Source organism: Squalius cephalus (genome assembly GCF_949319135.1).
Source record: "Squalius cephalus genome assembly, chromosome: 9".
Classification (NCBI taxonomy): Eukaryota; Metazoa; Chordata; class Actinopteri; order Cypriniformes; family Leuciscidae; genus Squalius; species Squalius cephalus.
In genome coordinates, this window is record NC_137130.1 from 27,725,290 (window position 1) to 27,745,877 (window position 20,588).

The window sequence follows — 20,588 nt, forward strand, 5'->3', positions numbered from 1 at the left end:
GGAGGCAAATGAAACCACAGAACACAGGAAATACAAGCCATCTGTTGTTTGACTGCTTTACACTGAATGACTATCTCCATCCCTCTCTTGTTTTACTATATCTTTCCTTTCTTATTTTATTCTGTCTGACTGGCAGGTTGGAAACTCTGGGTTTAGACCACACTGGCAGTTTCAGCAGTCTGCAATTTGTGGTTGCAGCTTTAGTATTTATACTGCGGAAAACAAACCATATTGAGCTTGTTGGAACTATGGGCAATTTAAGTTGCAAGCGAAGGTAGGGCATCTGTAGAGCTTGATGATTTACTGAGATTATGTACTAGAAGTCTATTCAGGTTCTGTTTTATTGTTAATGTTATTATTATTGGGAATTAGTAAGTAATCTAAGTTATGTTGTAAAGTCTATTGGCTGAGTGCTACTTTTCTAAATGTTTCGGAAATGGAAAATTGCCTTGTGCATGTGACTTTACATAATTTAAATATTTTTATCCTCAGGAAGAAGAAACTTGAAAGCGCTGGTAAGAGAATTTACTCTGATAATAATATACTCTGAAATAGCATGTTGCAGCTAATGCATTAATAAGGAAGTGCCTTTTTATTTGAGTAGGCAAACCTTTGGCAGAGATTCAAGCATGCATTCAGTTTTATGTCAAAGTTCATGTGGTTCACACAAAACTTCGCACTTCTGTCGCTGACAGTCAATTTTGTGAGGATGTACATTAAAGGACAGCTATGACACTTATTGTGTACAATGAATGGCTACATTGTGAAGTGACTATTTATTGACATGTAATTTGTATGTTTTGTCTAGAAGATAATGACAAACAGAGAGCAACAGCAGCAGACACACGGGTAAGAATGCCAATAATTCATAATGTTAGGAGTTTAATAGACAGCTTATTTGACTCATAAAGGGTTAGTTCACCCAAAAATTAAAATTCTGTCAGTAATTACTCTCCCTCATGTTGTTTCAACCCCGTAAGACTTTCGTTCATCTTCGGAACACAAATTAAGATCTTTTTGATGAAATCTGAGAGCTGGCTCACTTCTACATAGGCTTCTATGGGATCGAAACTTGCCGGCCCAGAAAGTTAGTAAAGACAATGTTTAAAATAGTCCAAGTGACTACAGTGGCTCGCACACTTTAGAACCATTTTAAACACAACATCGAGACCCATCTGCGTCATCTTCTCAGTTCTCGCGCATGTGTCGTGGCGCTCTTGTGAAATCATATCAGAGTTCTACCAAAATAATACATTTAAACTGTACAGTTAAAATAATATTTAAATTTTATATAGCGTATACATGAATAAAGTATGTAGCCCTTTTACATCTGCTGTACTGGTGTTCAAACTCGCACATCTGATAACATCATGTTAAAACACAAGGGTGTTAGTTTAGATCTTTGTCAGATGTTTCATCATAGGTATTTTTGGTTCCTTCTCAAAAAACGGTTGTTGTGTTGGCTTGTTTTGCATTTCGGGGATTCATGAAGTCTCCTATGAATGAGTCTTTTTAATGTAGTATTCAAATGATAAACATTTAGTCTCAGTGTTTTTTCCTGTTTCTCCAAATGATGCTACCAATGTGACAGAAATAGAATCCAGGTGGGAAAGTATGTCAAAGCGAATGACTTGAGGTGAAACTTACGTAACTTATGATAAATTTATGATGCTAGTACGCCTAGATTAAACAAATGGAAACCTTGAATGCAATCAATGTAAAGTTCATAATTTATATATTTTACAACATTGATAAAAGCATATAAATGATGTCTGGATTACCCCAATAGAAATCTTATTCTTCAGTGCAATGTTATTCAGTCAATGTCAAATTCATAAATAATTAATACAGTAATTTAGAAAAAAATGCACACTACGATTACTAACTTGGGATATTGGCTCATTAAAGAAGACTGCTGACCTCAAGCCTTTAGGGAATACAGGATGTACTGTTCCCTTAATGCTTCTGCCATGTAATTGTTGAGTTGATTCATTCATTTTGAGCTGTAATTTTACATTGTGTAAAATTGGATTGGATTTATTTTTATTTTATTTATTTTTTTTGGATTTGGAAAAGCAAGACAGACAAGAATAGGACATTTCGGAAAGGAGCAGCATGTTCCTCTGAAATAGCAGAGACTGGGGGTAGCAGTGAAGGGGTGCTTTTCTGTTACAAGCATCTGAGAAGGGCAGCATGCCCCTTACAGGAGAAATCAAAGTGGTGCTCTTCTGAAGTTCTGTTACAAGCAGCTGAGAAGATCACCATGCCCCTAAATGCAGTTACCTGAATGAGCTTAAGGCACAGGTGTCAAACTCAGTTCCTGGAGGGCCACAGCCCTACAGAGTTTTGTTCCAACCCTGCTTCAACACACACACACCTGCAGTTTTCAAATAAGCCTGAAGGACTTGATTACCTGATCAGGTGTGTTTAATTAGGGTTGAAGCTAAACTCTGCAGGGCTGTGGCCCTCCAGGAACTGAGTTTGACACCCCTGGCTTAAGGCAACAAGATTTATACTCACTCTAAGGCATAGTCCACACGGACACGGGTATTTTTATAACCGGAGTTTTTCCTCCTGCGTTTTAAAAAAAAATCCCGTCCACACATGCTCGGTTTAAAAGAAATCTCCGCCTACATGAAAATGCAAAAAACACGCTATCATGCGTTGTCAAGAGCATGCCACACCAGCAGGCGGCGATCGTTAAGCCACGTTGGCCAATCAGAAGCCTGAATCAGAAGCAAAAACCCCGGTTTTACTGTCTACACGACAACACTGCAACCGGCGTTTCTGAAAATCCTCACCCTGGCAGGGGTTTTCAAAAATGTGCGGTTTCAGTGACCTGATACTGCGTTTCCGTGTGGACGAACGGCCGAACCGCGTAAAAAAAGTCACGGTTATAAAAATACCCGTGTCCGTGTGGACAAGGCCTAAGCCTGGCCAAAATGTGGATGTTTCTTTTCTCTCACATTGTATTTCTGAGATAAAAATATGGATGACCCAAAACTTTTTGCGTCTTAATAGTGATAAGACTGAGGTCTTGCTTATTGGCTCTCCTCGTCAGCTTTGTAAAGCTGGTTCACTAATGTTAACCATAGATGGCTCTGTTTTGGAGTTCCAAACGAAATAAAAACATTTACGAGTTATATTTGATTAGAGTTTGTCTTTGACCCACATGTGCAATTTTGTTAAGAATACCTTTTTTTTAATCTCAGAAATATTGCTAGACTTTGCCCTATGCTATCTTTTCCTGTGACTGAGTGGCTAATCAGTACTTTTGCTTTTTCCCACATTGACTACTGCAATGCACTTCTTGCTGGGGTTCCTAAAACCACACTCAACAAACTGCAATGTGTGCTAAATTCTGCTGCTAGGATCCTGACTGGAGTCAGAAGAAATGAACAGATTTCTCCAATAATGAAGTCCTTGAACTGGCTCCCGATCAGGTTCCGCATTGATTTTAAAATCCTTATGCTCACATACAGTATAAGACACTGCATGGTCTGCCCCCTCAGTATCTGTCTGTGCTTTTTTAACTGTATATATCCCTAAGCGTCATTTGCGCTCCCCTGGTCTTTTGGCTGTTCCACAGATCTGTAGGGGACAGGGCTTTCTCATATGCTCCTAGACTCTAGAACGCATTCACTTCTCATTTGAAAGATGCACAAAATCTAAGCATTTTTAAATCCAACCTAAAAACAATTTTTTTTTTAGGTTAGCTTTTTCTTGATGGTTTTAATTATTTTGTATTCCAGTGTGTTTTTATGTTTTTTGTACGCTTTGTATTTCTATCTGTATTTTTTCTCTCTCTTTGTATTTTTATTGTGTAAAGTGCCTTGAGAAGCTGCTTTAAATGCGCTATATAAAATAAAGTTTATTATTATTATAACAAGGATGTTGCCAATAACTGAAAAGTTTAAGCAGCTAGCATGTTGCCAACAATAACCGGAAAGCTTTAAGCAACAAGCATGTTGCTCTCACCCAGATGACGTAAACAAATTCTAATGTTAAAGTTCATGAATTTGAATCTGAGGTGAAATCCGTGTGGGGAACGGGATTCATTCATTTATGTCGTGCAGCGATTTTCACTTGATTGGGCTGCACATATCAGAAGATTATTACAGAGGCAGCTGAATTTGATGGAGGAACTAGTAGCTTTAATCGCAAACTACAATTCCTGTTCATCAATAAGGTGAGAACCAGACCCATTATAAACCTAAATTACTTGGTTTAATTAAATTAATTGAAAAGTGTACTGTCCTATAATACTAAAGTAGTAATAGAAGATGTTGGCTGTTGTAATGATGACCAACAAGAGCATGCATCTTGTTGGTTATACAAATGACTTAAACTGAGAATATTTGTTTTCGTTTTGAATTAGATCATTTAAAATGCTTAAAATTTAGGTCAGACTTTACTTACTTTACTAAAGATGTTAAGATCAAAATACACACCTCAAAACAAGGTCAAAAGACTGGCTGAAGCGACCTATTCCCATGGTTAGTACTGTCCTCTCTGTCTCCATGTGGAACAAAGGACTACATGGCTTACATGGGGCATTGTTACGATGTTGAGAGTGTGCTTGTTAACATAGGGGCTTGCCAACATTTGCACAGCCAAGACCTCATAACACAGTTCAGCTGCTGTGGCGTTTTCCATGGGGGACCCCTAGTGTTAGTCACTGACACCACGTTGAAGTGACTGGTTTCTATTTTAACCTCCATTCCCTGATGGAGAGATTGAGACATAATGTCCCTCCTGCCACAACGCTGAACTATTCCACTATTATACAAACTTATCTCTGACTGTGAAGCTGCTTTGATGCAATCTGTATTGTAAAAAGTGCTATTTAAATAAAGGTGACTTGACTATTCCAAGTATACTTAAGTACACTTTAAATATACTCTTGTATTCAAGTTTTGAAATGCAGAATTCACTCAGCATAAACTTAAAATGTATTTTGATGACATTACAATTGTGTGATACAACAATACAGTGATTTTAAAACGCACTGCAATAGCATTTTAAGTAAACTTGAAGCAATAGCATTTTAAGTAAACTTGAAGTGTGCTAATGGCATCATCATCGTGTGCTTCAAATAGGCTACAATAAAGTAATTTGTATAAATAATGGCACAGTTTAAGAATTTTTGCCTTTTACTGACATTTTACTGACATTTTACTGACTTTTAACTGACCCCCCCATCCCCACCCCACGCACTCGGTTTACCAGCTGTGCCATCACGCAAAACTGGGGTTCCTTTGTGTTCTTTCTATACTGTTACAAGTACTGCTATAAGCAAACAGAATTTTCCGTCGGATGACAGCACAAATTATATGGATTTAAAGACTGCAAATCGCAGAGAAAAGTCTCAATATAGGCACAGTGCGTGGAAATAAACACGAAACGGCCTGTATAGAACACGAAAGTGCGTTAAACTTGAAGCTGTGTAAGAAATAAAGCCAGCAAACAAAACATTAAATATCATCTGCATAATATTTTTTTGCTTCCCTTTTACCTGACACGATCTTTCATTAACGCTCCAGGAAGTGATTGCATAAATCGAGATAACATTTGTTTTATTCTTGCGCACGCACTAAAACACAGCTCCGTTCATTGGTGGAAGAATGTGAACGTGCAGGACTGCTTGTGTTTCAGTGCATGCGAATTTTTTGCAAAACATACCATACAAAAATGTAATATATGGCCATATATGTACTTATATTTTAAATAGCATGACATATATCTATACATATATGTGACTTATCTGAGAACACAATATATGCCTGCAACATATATGAACATTTATGTGTCCAAACAAGTGAAGAAAATATTTGAGTTCATCCATATATGATACCATATATCTGCATATATTACAGTATAGTATTGGTTTCTAGCATATATGGACAACATTAAGTATAAATATGTGACATACATATTTGTTTTCCACATATTTAATAAATGTAAACATGCATGCATTTTTAAAGCTTTGGCATATGGTTATGGAACTTTGTGGATGTATTTGTCAAAAATGACAAAGAAAACACTGCATTAGTTTATTAAAAATAATATATTTAAGTGAATAATATATAGTGAAAGTATGTACTATGGAAATAAGTACATATATGCATGTATACATATAGCCTATGCGTCTTACATATATTTCACATTTATGTGCATATACGGGAAAATATATGGCACTTACATGAAAACGGCCATTTTTGCTATATTTTGAAATATATGTTTCATATATGTCTATGTGTTTTACATATATGAATTTTACTTATATTCTCATATAGGCAGAAGACATACATGGGCACTGACATTATATATGTAATTTACATATATTGACATATATTACATTTCTGTATGTTCATGACAACTTTGTTTACAATATACAAACTGTATATGTTCAATGTCATCAGAAAACAAATGAGAAAAGAAGATTTAACAAGCTGAAAACTAAAAATGTAAAAATTAAAAATAAAGAACATGAGGGTAAGATATTAATCTTTAAATCAAATATAAATCTAAAATTTAAATCTAAAATATTGGCATTTTATGTTTAAATACGTTTCATAGGAAATGTTAGGTAATGCAGGGTCCAAAGATGAGACGGCAAGTTTTAAAGTTGAGACACTCACAAAAATAAAACACGTATTTTAAAAACTGAAAATTTATTTTTATTTGCAACAGTTATGTTAACAGCAATAATAAGAAATGTCTGTCGTAACAACACCTATTCGGCTGATGGACACCGTGCTGCATTGTCATGGGAACATCCCAGGTGAAAATAAATGAGGAAATTGCGTTGTCTTTCGTTGCTCCCTTCACCAAGTACTTTCCAAACGGCTACATAATGGCACACTAGTGCCCTGCTCACTCCAAAGTGTTCACTTCAAAGTAGGTCATAGCGACGCTCACGACCAATAAGCCCCAGCCGGGTTCGTCACTTATTGGGGTCCCCTGGAAACATTTCCGTTGTGGTCTGTGATATTTGCAGCGCGTTTCTGTATTTGGTTGTGTTGTGAACTTTTGCAGCGCGTAACTGTATTTGGTTGTGTTGTGAGTTTTTGGAGCACACATGTGTTGTGAAACTAATGAAAATGTTTTCTTAATTTGCAGGTGTTTTTCTATTTGCATGTGTGTTCTTCAGTTGCAGCGCATTGAGCTCTCTCGGCCACCGTAGAAGAAACCTATGCCAAAATGTAGCCTATTTAAAATAGGCCTACATTTATTTCATACTAACTATAATACAAACCCATTAATATATTTACTGACATATTGCTTGAGACTTACTGATATAAATATTATAATTAAACATTATTTGGAGTTCTTCTTTATTGCACCATGCATATTTCTTAACATTAAGCCTGTGTTTAATATCACTATTAGTAAGGATAGTATGTATAATTTAAATGCAAGATATTTAAAGTGTAAGTATACTTGCAATAGTTTCACTTCAGCACAATCAAATGTACTTCAGTATATCTTTAGTTGCACCTCAGCACTACTTCCGGATAACTAAAGTGCATTAAGTACAAAATTAGTTGTTTCAATTTAGCAGACTCTTTAAGTATATCTATTTGGTATACTAAAAGTACAATTGCAGAGTATATTAAGTACATAAATATGTAAATGCATTTGTAGTATAGTTTTAAAATACATTTTAGTACATTTACTTTTCACTAGGGGAACTAACAAGGAAAAATAATTTTAATGCATTTATTAATCTTTGTTAATGGCAATTTCTACACTTACTGATACATTACTTTTAACATTATTTAATCAACCTGAGGTGACATTAACTAACAATAAACAGTTGTATTTTTATTAACTAACTTTAACAAAGATTAATAAATACTGTAACAAATGAGTAACTCATTGTATTTTAGTTAACATTTTAATTAAGGCATTAACTATTAACTAATGAAACCTTATTGTAAAGACATTTAACCACAGGGTGACACCACCCTGATTTATTCTGCTTCTTTAAGCCACACAATATGGAAAAAAAAAATCCATATACAACTCTTTCTTTTTTTTTCAGGGAAGTTGTAGTAAACAAACAATAAATAATAAATAAAGTTTTAATAAGAAAATGTTGAACAGTTTGATTCTAGCTCAAAGTTCACAGTTTCTCTGACAATACCCCATTGTTATACGTAGAGTAAACATTAGATACGTAGAGTAAACATTAGGGGCTGTGACCTTTGTCTCACACTAACACAATGAATACTGCTTTTTCTTTTTTTTAATACCAGTTAAAAAACTTCCTCATCATAATTCGCATGCTTGTGTTTTCTCTCTGCACAGACAGAAGATGTCCTCTATGCCTCTATTGACCACACTACTATCAATCCAGAAAGGCCTACTCGAGACTTGGAGGACACCGATTGTGATTATGCCGTTGTAATGCTCCCTCAAAAGACAACAGACGTGGCCAAACAAAAAAGCAGTGAGGACTGTTCAGATGATTATGTGCTCATGGGTTGAGCACTGACATGCTTATGTGGCTGAAATCAGCACATTCAGCCAGAATGGACACCTGAGATACACAAACACAACTTTGAGCACTTGTTGACTTTGTATAGGATGATATTCAGAATTTGTATTATTCGTTTTAATTAATTTATGGAGGTTTTCATTTCAGATCTGTTTTTTTTTATTCCCCCACTGCATATTTACAACATGAAGTATAACATATTAAAGATTTTTGATATTTTGATGCATTGTAAGTAATAACTGCCTTTATCTATGTGCGCACAGTGAATAAAATTGCATATTATGTTTATCTTCCTGTATGTGTATGTGTTATATAAATTTGAATAATGAAACTCAAGAGAGATTTATATTTTTCTAATGACTCCTGAAGTTCTCAATCATCAAAGAAGAATCAAATGTGTTTGGTATGATGAATAAATTATTAATTTACATACACTGTAAAAAAATAAACTTTTGTTTGACTTAGAAAAATAAGTGTTTAAAATGTTTAGTTCAGTCAACTCGAAATAAAAAGCTGTATTATTGAAATAAAGCTGTCTTAAGTGTCAACTTGTATATTTGGTTGTCACAACAAGTTAAATCCAGGTAAATCATTATAACGCAACATTTTAAGTTGTAAGAAAGTTAAAAATTTGAGTGAAACAACAACAGGGCTAGTTGTCACATGTGTCCTGTAACTAACTACAGGTCCAATTACACAAATGTGTGTTTTCTATGTTTTGTACAGTATGATGATTTCAAAAATCTTAAGTTATTGTTTTGTGAATTCTGTCATCCAAACTAAAATTCTAGTATCATCATATGTTGGGTAAACAAGTGAACAAAATAAAACCACACTGACATATAGGCAAAAATAAAAAAGTAGCCTACATATCAAAAACACATACTAAAGTTGATTACATGTAACGAAGGAACATACTTTTAATAAATGTCAGGGGCAATAATAGGGCAAGTATTCATATGCATGTTGTATGTTGTAATTTTATAATAGTAATGTAATTTTATTTTAGTTTCATCAACAATTTGTGCTTTTAAATTTTAAAAGGCCTAAAATGGATTGTCTATTGGCAGAGTATGTTGTGACAACTTTCCCCATATGTGACATGCAATGTAAATTGTATCTTTTTTTAGTTAATAATGATAGAAATGTCCAAATAGCTTTTTTGTATCAAAGCCAAGAAATGTACCTGTACATGAATCAATTCTCAAAAATAAATCTACCATGAGAAATATTCACTGAAGTAAAAATTGTGAGAAGTAGCCTTAAGAAATGTAGCCTACTCAATATATAAATATAGAGTTAAGATTTAATCATGATAACCGAATATTTATTTTTTGCTATGTTTTACACCCCTGTTAATGTATAGCTTTAATAAACCTTATTCAGAGCAGCGCCATGACAGAAGAAGAAGTTTTATTTATATAGCCCTGTTCCGTCGACAGGTATGAACGCGAGGCTGTGAGGGAAAGCTGTGTTTCAATGGCATCCGCTAAAAAGCTGTATAACTCCAAGATCACTTATAATGTTGTCTGGAATTTTTTTGTCTACCGTCATTTCTTGGAAAGGTATTTTTGCAGTGTTTTGTCAGCAGAACAATCCAAAAACCCATTAAATAACAGTTCAACCCACGGAAGAGATATATTTCTATCCCTCACACTCGCTTTCATTCCCATTAAAAATCAAAGATGGAGATGCTGTGAATAAGGTCTATAGGGGTTTCAATAAAATTATACTACCAATAAACATCCACTTGAGGGAGCAATCTGCTTTTCGTGTTGTCTGCCATGTAGAGTGTGATAGTAGAAGTAGATCGTGAGACAAAGGTACAAAGCTTTAAAATCTAAACTTGAATCTAATGAAAATTTACTCTGTCATAGTTCTTGGGGAATCCCACAACAACATCAAAAAAGATTTTGGTCAGCATCCCACCAGTTTCAGTTTCTGGAGGAGTATCTGTGTGATAACTGAGGGCGTACCTGAGCTTCTGTTTCCAGTTACAAGCATTCAGATAGTGTTCAATTACCCCTAAGTTTCCACATCGTTCCACTGAATCACCCTGAATCAAGGGGACAGTGTGACTGAGTGTGTCTGACTCGCCATCACCTGACCACAAATCTCACAATGTGACATTCGTATGTAACACTGAAGGGGCCATGTTAAAAGCAGGTAAAAAGTCACATACTCAATATATAACATTGATAATTTGTGGCCTATTAGAAAGGCCAATTTTTACAAATACATCCAACATCATTGGTTAAAAAAATAAAACTCTACACTCTTAAAAATAATGCCTCTTACTGTCATAGATGGTTCCACGAAGAACCTTAAACATCCATGGACAAAAATGGATGCCATAAGAACCATTTTTGGTTCCTCAAAGAACCTTTCAGTTCTTAACACTAAGCATGTTTTTCTTAATGTGAAGAACATTTTATCAATCAATAAAAATCTAAAATAAAAAGGATGTTTTTCTACTGTTAAGAACCTTTTGTGCAATGAAAAGGCACAATGGATGTTAAAGGTTCTTTACGGAATCATCAATGCCAATAAAGAACCTTTATTTTTAAGAGTGAGTCGGTGGAAAACTGTTATTTAGATGATTAAAAAGTTCTTCACACTTGGATCTTTTAAGAATTGTTCACTGGAACATTGTGGCACAAAAATGGTTCTTCTATGACATTGCTACAAAAACCACTTATTTGGAACCTTTATTTTTTAAAAGGTTGATGTATTAAACTCAAAAATACGAACATAAGCAATACTGAAATGTGAAGTGATAAAATGTATTTATATCATTTGGATTCTGTGCAATATGTAAAAACTTTAGTATTATTAGCGGGTAGATTTTTACCTTTTACTCTCTGAAAGGAAAGATATGTACAAATGTGAAAAGAACGATTTGTACAAATGATTAATATCTAACCAGGCACTGTGTCTACAAATCTACATATTAGTGATATCACTGATTCTGAAGTTGTCCCAGTCATTCTTCATCATATACTAAGACAAATGTTCCTCTGTCAATAGGTTTCATGATTTGACTCAGTGTGACTTTTGTTCCTCAGTCAGGCGCTGTTTGCTTTGGGGATGCTCTCATGAGATGACTGTTTTTCCACTAGTATTGTTTTTCATATGCAATTTTAACCACGGACATGCCTTTGCCCTCTTAAGTCTCAGTGCTCTTCTGGTATCCTGTTTCATCATGAAAAGTGAGTGTGTGTTGTGCCGATCAGGCATTGCAGAGTTCAGCTGAGGAGTTGTAGATGGAATTGACTCGCTGGATATAACTTGCGTAAGGCTCCACCTCTTCCACATCAGTAGGCTAAACACACAGACATAAGCTTTAGTGAGCAATACAAAGCACTTTTACAATGGACCTTACATAGTGAATAACTGAGTTTAGTGTACGATACAAAACAAACGGGTCTGACAGAGACGTCTCACCTGGGGTGGTTTGTCTTCAGCTGGCGGTGAGATTTTGGATTTGCAGCAAAGCATCTTCAATGAACTAAAGAGAACACAAAGACAATTAGATATCGATCAGACATTTCTGTATTAATTAGTCATCATACCATGCAAAGCGATTCAACAGCAGTGAATCAAGGCAGTAAAATAACCCACCTTAAGTGCTTGATTTTTTTGCGTAGTTTGTAAACCATGGCCAGAGACACAAGAATAAAAAAAACAGAACCAGATATGGCAATAATTGTTGTTGTTGGCCAAAATGGTGTTGATTTTGTGTCTGAAGAGAGAGAAGAGAGATTATTTCCATTGTAATAATAATTAATGTTACACAGGTTACATTTTATTTGAAGGTGTCCTTGTTACAGTGTAATTATACATTTACTAAGTAATATTAAGTAACAACATATACTTACTACAGATTTAGGGTTAGTTGCATGTAATTAGGCATAATTTACTATTATTACTATAGCAAGACATGTAACGTAACAATAACACTGTAAAATAAAGTGGTAACGCTATATGTAATATAGCAGAAAAACAAGTTTCACCCCCATTTGTTAAAAAAATTCAATAAAGTCTGTAACACTTTACAATAAGGTCTAATTTGTTAACATTAGTTATGAGTTAGTAACAAACTATGAGTGAAATATTATTGATGTAAGTTTATAAAATATAATTGTCCATTGTTTATTCATGTTAGGTCACAGTGAATTAACTAATACAACTTAAAAAAAGTATTATACATCAGCATTAACTAAAATTAATAAATGCTGTAGAAGTATTGATCATTGTTAGTTCATGATAAATATTTCATAAACCAATGTTAACAAATTAAACTTTATTGTAAAGTGATTCCATTAATCTGTAAAACTAAAACCGATTCCTTTTTAATACAAGCCACTTTACTAAATGTGGTCAAATTTGCTTCATATTTCATTGCAAAATATTAGGAAATTTGACTCTGTGGACTTTTAGAAGGTAGTAACCTTTCCGAAACACTTTCACACTCTCACTGGTTTATTTGTCCAATAACATGTCCAACAATGTATATGCATGCATTAAATGAGAATTCACAACAGAATTTACTACTGATCCACTTAAAAATAAAAAAAATAAAATAAAATAAAATTGTAAATTCCTTTTCAAATACATTGCACTCACTTGGTGTTGTTGGCCTAATATCCAGTGTGCTCTTCTGTTGCAGATATGGGTATGAGGCCACACAGCTGAGGTCACTGATGGTCATATTATCAGGAAGATTTACTCGATTCTCAATAAAAAACATGTCAGCCTTCTGGCCAGAAGCGTTGCTGAAGGAAAAGTTCAAGGCAGGTTCCCAGTGGAGAGTGGGTGCCATCTTTTTATATGTGGCCTTACAGACAGCCTGACCATTTTCACTGTCCAGATAAGTTTCCAGGCGGGTCACTTTAAAACATAGAACTTTAATTTAATTTGAATATCCTTATGATATCATCATTATATATTGTTGTCTTCATTGCTAACTCTAAATACTATTTTTTTGTACAACAAATTGAATTCTTCACTGGTTCATGATGACTACAATGAAACAGAGAGATGTAGTCTATCACTGAATGAAAGTTAATAACATCAGTTGTTAGTGATAGTGGAATTACACCTAACCTGCGTTTTCAAATCTTCACAGTTTTTACAATAGTGTTACAATAATTTGAAATTGAACTCACCGCTTACAGAGACATTTATAGCAGTGCTTCCTCCTTTTACTGATAAATCGCAAGAGTAAAATCCTTCATCTTCCATTGAAATCTTGGGAATGAATAATGAAACTCCATCTGAAGTGTTGTACAGCCTCTTTCCATCATTACAAGTGTTGTCCAGTTTGGGTGACAAACCAAGATAACATTTTCTACCCTGCATGCTGATGTTCCACACAATATAAATGAATTCATTCCATTTGACATCAGTGACATTATTGTAGCACCATAATGTCGCATCGCTGCCCGCCATAAAGATCTGCTCTTTGAAATCTGAAAGAAATTTTTTTTTTAATTGTATATAAATCAGATTAAAAATTGGATTAGAGTAAAATATCTGTTTACTAAATAGATCAATAAAACTGTGATCTGCATTTGACATATTCAAGTAAATTCAAATATAATTCAAATATATAAACATACACGACTGGTCAAAAGTTTGAAATAATATTTTTTAATGTTGTTAAAAAAAGTCTCTTATGTTCACCAAGTCTGTGTTAATTTGATAAAAAATACAGAGTATTTTATTGGTATTAATTTTAATATAATAATTTTAATATATATATATATAATAATAATAATAATAAAAAAATATAATAATAATAATAATAATAATAATTTTGTTATTTTAAGGAGGCATTCAATTAATCAAAATGGACAGTAAAGACATTTATAATGTTACAAAAGATTTCTATTTCAAATAAATGCTGCTTTTAAATTTTCTGTTCACCAAAGAATCCTGGAAAAAGTATTATGTTTTCAACATTATTATTATTAATAATAATAATAATAATAAGGACCATGATTAATAATTTTGTATTCATCAATAAATGATGAATCAGCATATTAGTATGGTTTTACAGGAGTAAATTACAATTTAAAATATATTAAAATAGAAAAACATTATTTTAACATTACCGCAGTACATTACCGTTTTCACTGTATTTTTAATCAAATAAATGCAGCCTTGGTGAGCATAACAGACTCATTTCACAATAAGAAAGCAAAAAAAAAAAAACGTAATTATTTCAAACTTTTGACCGGGAGAGTAAAATGTGGGTATGATGCATTTAAAAAAAAAAAAAAAAAAAAATGGCAACACTTTACAATAAGGTTGATTAGTTAACATTAGTTAATGTATAAACTAACATGAACTAATAATGAGCAATACATTTGTTACAGTATTTATTAATCTTTGTTAGTGTTAGTTAATAAAAATACAGCTGTTCATTGTTTGTTAATGTTAGTTCACAGTGCATTAACTAATGTTAACAAATACAACCTTTGATTTTATTAATGTATTAGTAAATGTTGAAAATGATATTAACTAAGATTAATAAATGCTGTAGAAGTATTGTTTATTCTTAGTTCAAGTTAGTTCTACGGTTAACTAATGAACCATATTGTAAAGTGTTAACAAAATTGGTATTTCCCTCTACAAACTAAACTTATCTCTCCCTGCCATGCCAGACTAGTTTTATCCTTTGGTGTGTCATTTCCTTTTTTTAAACCTAAAAATAGTTACAACACAGAAGCTCTATCTAACAAAAGATGTAACACAGCTGGCACTTTCCATCAATAGAGTTAACTTTAGCGTCTCAAGACTTTTTTAAAGCATGAGAAGCAGAGTTTTTTTTTTTTTTTTTTTAGAATAATTATCTCAGTTTAAAAACATCTAATGTATGTATTCCCCCGCAAAATAGTGATTAAAGAGTTCATGTTTTCTTAAGTTCAAGATCCTCTTTCACCTAAAATCGATTTTATGTCAGTATTCTGTTATACCCTATTCATGAAAAGTGCCAGTTTATTTATATAAATGAAAAAAGTAAATGATAAAAGTGTATATTGTCTGACCTGTCAGTTTTTTTTCAGCATTTTGATTCTGTTGTAATGCAATGTCTTCTCCTAGGACAGTTAGTGCACAGTTAGTAACCGGTTAATGTGAGCGCTCAGCACATGCAAACAGAATCATTCACTCAAGTGTGTATTCCAGTTAATTTTTGTTATATTACATAAGTAAGTGAGGGGATATTGAAGGCTTAGTACATTTATTTGTCATATTTCTTGTTATTATTAGTCAGAGGTGTACAGTTTTCTCCAAAGATTAGACAAACATTATTAGTGTAGCACAAGAGGAACATGTCCTAATTCTGAAGAATACGTAGTTTGAACACCTGGCCTAAAGCAACGACTGCTATCCCATCCCATCTACCGCATTCAATGGCATTATTGTAAACAGTCAGACCACAAATGTCATTTGGTTCCAAGTAAATGGCTACATTTACTGTTCTACATTTACAGTTTCTTTTCAGCTGCTTCTGTCACCCTCAAAAACCTCAGCAACTCATCTGCCCCCAAGAATCCCCCCTGAGAGGAAGAGCGCTTCGTCATGGCATGTCCTCTCAAAATAGCAACAAACACATACAGAAACAAACACAAAGCCTTCACATGCACGTGTGAGATCAGATTCCTCATTCTGGTGTACATCCATTATGAGCTCCACTGAAGCATAAGTTCACTGTAAATGTCTTTGCATTTTAAGTTCAAGAAAATAAAAGTAGACTTTTTCCAGTTGATCAAGTTCAGCCATTCTGATTCACTTCACACTTTCAATATACTCTGTCTGACTGATTAAAACAATTCTAAAATGTTCACCAGTAAGCAAATACCCAAGTATTTTGGGACACTTATAAAAATATGAATTTAATTAGAAATAAAATATCAAGTCAAGTGGCATCTGCCAACAACGGATGCTTGACTAAGAAGGCCAGCTCGTCTATATAGGCCTAAAGATCTAAAGAGTATCATATTAAAATGAAATTAAATTGAAACTCACCTCTTGTGTGACTTCTTGCCAAAAAGATACTTAGGAGGACAACTACCATCAATGTCTTACTGTTCGCCATCGCTACAGTACAAATCTCCGGTCAGACTCCTCTTCGCTCACCTTTAAATGTACTTTTTTCTCTGTACTCCCGGGTTATGCGCACTTCTATACTTGTAGTCAAAGTACCTTTTTCAAAAGCACTAAAATGCCAAGCATCCTCTCTTTTTTTTTTTTTTTTTTTTACAATAAACTTAGACTGACTTTATCAAAGTCTTAAGAATAAAGTAAAACATGCTGATTTGTGGAGCTTCGGAAGTTTTTCACATCTGTTTATCTCTCTATCAAAGTTCACTCATTCTCTCTTTCCCTTCTCTGAGTTCTCCTCCTTTTGTTTCCTTCAGCAGTGTGACGCTGTTGTACACTCCTCCATTTTTTTATCATTTCATATTCTTCTCCCACATGAAAATGCTGACTTCCTGTCTTGTTAACCACGGCAGTCATGTGAGAGCGTTTTCTTAGTGCAAGAAGACTGCAGTTTGGCAGTGTGTGATGTGTAGAAAGTGATATTTATTGGTTAATTTTGGTGTTTTATCTAGCTGGTGGAATGAATAGAGTAATGTGACCTTATAACATCTGCTGTAATCCAAAAGAGAGATCAAAAGGCTGTTTGGATCATTTCAATTTATTATTTCACTCACTATCTCTGACAAATGACACATATTCATTTCCAGTGAAGAACAGTAGCTACATGGAGTTCTGATAATCTGCGTATGAGGAATTATCGAAAGCAATTTGAGCGTTTGGATGAAATATTCGATTTTTTGCGGCTAGGTCGAATTCATCGGCCTGTGATCTGAGCATGTGCTGAACATTACCAATATTTGTTCACCTAAATGTTATATTAAAGGGTAATTTTGTTAATCTTGGTCTTTTTGTTAATCTACCCGAGGCAAACTTTCGTGTAAAAGCATAATTAGAATGGAAACTCCACTTTTAAGTTTGACCGTATTTTCATTTTCGGTCAAATTGCCTTTTGAATGGGAGTGCTTGGGGAACTAATATGATAGCATCAAAAATCGCTATTTTTAAAACACTAAGAAGGCTCGACACAACATGAAACTTTGCTTAAAGGTGGCGTTTCCATTCTAATTATGCTTTTAAACAAAAGTTTGCCTCGGGTAGTTTAACAAAAAGACCCTAGATTGCATTTTGGCGAGAGTTACCCTTTAACTATTTACGTGGATTAGTTCAAGAAAACTTTTCATGTTTTTCTTTCAGATGTACTGGCAGTCAGTTGTTTTGTGTGGATATATTCATATATTCATTATTCATTAATTTTACGAGGGTAAGTAAGTGGAGGCAATGACTGTTTGCCAATGCTAATGCAGCTTTAGATGATATCTTACAACTTCCTGTAAGAAAAATAGTCCATTTCAGCAAATAAAACAAGTGGTTTAGCAGCAAGATAAACCGTATGACAGTATTAAAAATGCTTCTTCTATTTTAGTTTGCATAAAGGTTTACACAAAAGAAGATATTTTAACTGTTTTGCCCAAGCAATGAAAGTCAATGGGGTCCAAAACAACATTGGAAAGAAAGAGAGAGAGAGAGAGAGAGAGAGAGAGAGAGAGAGAGAGAGAGACATTTTCCATAAAATATATATATTTAAAATATTTATGAATCCCCACAATAAAAACATATATGTTTTATTCAACATACTGAACCATTGTGCTGCAACAAATATAATGTGGTACTGATCTCACTGGGTTGAATTTTGGTGAAGCAAATTTTCAGTTACTGGACAATCCTTGCATGTTGAATGAGGTTATGAAAAACAGCACAGTCAGTTAATTATTTTGCAGATGTTGTGCATAGTTAAGACAGATGCAGTCACACAGGATGTGGTTAGCCATGCCCCCCTTCAATCACACATGGATATTAGCCATTGTCAGATCAAATGTGTTGGTGCGGTGAGATGTCAGATGAAGTGCTACAGATTAGAAAAGCACACGCTCTTTGCAATCTGCAATGCAGTCAGAAATGACCTTTTTTCTGCTGACATATAACAAAACTTCCATTATCAACGTCTTCCCCAGACACAAACACCCAATTGTTCTTAATAGTTCTTTGTTTACCTCTCTGCTGAATGTATACATTAGCTTTAAAAAGAGCTTTAACCACACAACTTGACCATGTGAGCTCCATGCTTACTAAAAAAAATCCACCTTTAAACAGTTCCACTTATTATTAGTGGGGTTATTTTTAGTTTGGAAAGAACAGTCATCGCCCTGAAAACATTTGAGAGTGAGCTGGCAGCAGCTGCTGAGGAAGTTCAACTGGAAATCTGTTTAAAAGTAAATTATAATATGAGACCAATATATGGGCTTTACTGTGGTTTTCTGACCTGAATGAACAATTGTGGTCTTCTATATCTCCATACAGTGGTTTTAAGTTTGAAGTGGCCACACAAGATATGATGGTATATTACAGTATGTGTGTAATCAGAACAATATCAGAGTTGGAGATGCATTAGTACATTTAAACTTTACTTGTAGACAACTTGTACTTTGGAGACACACATAAATACACGTCTTCTGAATGCCATGTATCAGTGGGAGAAACTCACATTTGCACAGTCTTAGGAATCTTCCCAGAAATCACCAGTGCTAAAGTGGGCCAGAGGAAACTATATTGCTCAGAGGTTGCTGTTTGATAGTACGTTCATTTAAAGGGGTACTTCACCTATTAGCATTAAGCTTTGTATCAGTAGAAACCCGGTAGTATTTTCGAATGACCGTGCTTCCTTCCCTCGTGTCCCCCTGAGACGAGAGATTTCTGTATTGTGTCTCTGGAAAAAAAACTCAGATGATGCAAAAATATGATTTTATCATTTTGCATCATCGGAGGCTTTTTTGGCTAGAGGCTAGAGACTATAGCCAGTAGGAGCTTGTTCCGCATGTTTTTAACCCGTCCATCAGTGTTGCCAAGTCTTGTTTTTCTGTAAAGTCGCTTACAAATATTGGTAGTCGCGGGTTGCGGTTTTTTTGGGCTTTTTTCTAAAGTGTAGTTGCTTATTTTGGGCTTGTTCCCAGCTCCATAATAAGTTGTCAAGCAGACATTGTCTATGTTAAACGTAGGAGTTTGTCTTGCCTGTTCCCTCTGTCCCTCCCCTTTCCCATACACACAGGAGAAAGCAGAGTTTTCCCCACCCACATCCTGCTTCTAATTGGCTCTTACCCAGATGTCAACGAGTACTAGCCAATCAGAGGCAGAGCAGGGCAGTCTGTTTTTTTATGGTTAGGAAAACGTCAGTGACGTTTAAATGAAAATACGCGCGAGTCGCGACTGATGGTGAATGGACTGTAGGAGAGTTTTTGGAGGAACAAATGCCCAGGACAAAGTGAGCGAAATAGGGGAAGAAATATAACACAGACTGGGAGAAAGAAAAAGGAGTAAAAGAATGGATTCAACCTGTCGTGGGGGATGACTCAAAAGCACTGTGCACTGTGCTATGTAGCGGACCTCGTACAACATGCTAGCACAGAAAAACGTTTTTTTAAAAATGCAGCACCGTTCTCCTCAATGAGCCTTCTGGACATTGGGTTCACGGTCTCCAAAAACAACGAGTCAAGACAGAGAGCTGAGCTGAAGGTAGCCACAAATGTATCTTGTTGTCACACATCCATTAAATCAGCCGATCACCTTGGGGAATTAATTTGCTCAACTTGTGACAAAGACATCAAAATGCACCGCATTAATTAACCATGTCATTGCTCTGTGTATGTTCACAGAACATAATAAATAAACTCCATAGAAAAAGTCGCTTGTTTTGGGCTTGTTTTCACTGGCCTGGTTGCTTATTTGTCTCGCGAGATCTGGCAACACTGCCGTCCATAGGGGGTGGGATCGTACGATAAAACGGCGTCTTTTCAGTTTCGAGTCAACTAGTAGCCTAGTTGTATTATTTATTCCGATACTGCCCTCTGTAACCGGTAGGCGTGGCTTGGAAGTGGCATCGTAGGGCAGCGAAAGCAAGTGCATTCTGGGAGTTGTTGTCTTT

General features: G+C 34.7%; 2 protein-coding genes across 6 annotated transcripts in view; one reads left to right on the plus strand and one right to left on the minus strand.

Annotated features, from left to right (window-relative positions):
* LOC307164202 (uncharacterized protein) lies at positions 1-9,744 on the plus strand. 3 transcript variants are annotated; one of them, XR_013822239.1, is made up of 5 exons: positions 40-274; positions 493-515; positions 809-849; positions 7,123-7,205; positions 8,314-9,744. XR_013822239.1 is itself a non-coding variant. In XM_079880694.1 (4 exons), the coding sequence occupies exons 1-4, from the start codon at positions 9-11 to the stop codon at positions 8,491-8,493; spliced, it is 510 nt and encodes a 169-aa protein (XP_079736820.1). In that variant the 5' UTR covers positions 1-8; the 3' UTR covers positions 8,494-9,048. The 3 variants fall into 3 exon arrangements, 2 of the variants coding, with proteins under 2 accessions (XP_079736820.1, XP_079736821.1); XM_079880694.1 differs by lacking the exon at positions 7,123-7,205 and having other exon boundaries at positions 1-274; positions 8,314-9,048; XM_079880695.1 differs by lacking the exon at positions 7,123-7,205 and having other exon boundaries at positions 164-274; positions 812-849; positions 8,314-8,790.
* Positions 9,360-20,588, minus strand: part of LOC307164201 (cell surface glycoprotein CD200 receptor 1-A) — a 19,757-nt gene continuing 8,528 nt past the window's right edge. Inside the window, exons 1-7 of one of the 3 annotated variants that reach the window (XM_079880691.1) lie at positions 16,538-17,031; positions 15,556-15,606; positions 13,672-13,974; positions 13,130-13,393; positions 12,125-12,245; positions 11,948-12,011; positions 9,360-11,825 (exon numbers count right to left, since the gene is read on the minus strand). In XM_079880691.1, coding sequence (XP_079736817.1) covers positions 11,733-11,825; positions 11,948-12,011; positions 12,125-12,245; positions 13,130-13,393; positions 13,672-13,974; positions 15,556-15,606; positions 16,538-16,607 — 966 coding nt within the window. In that variant the 5' untranslated portion in view covers positions 16,608-17,031 and the 3' untranslated portion in view covers positions 9,360-11,732. Of the gene's footprint in view, positions 11,826-11,947; positions 12,012-12,124; positions 12,246-13,129; positions 13,394-13,671; positions 13,975-15,555; positions 15,607-16,537; positions 17,032-20,588 lie in introns of those variants that run through there. The other 2 variants (XM_079880693.1, XM_079880692.1) reach the window with 2 other exon arrangements.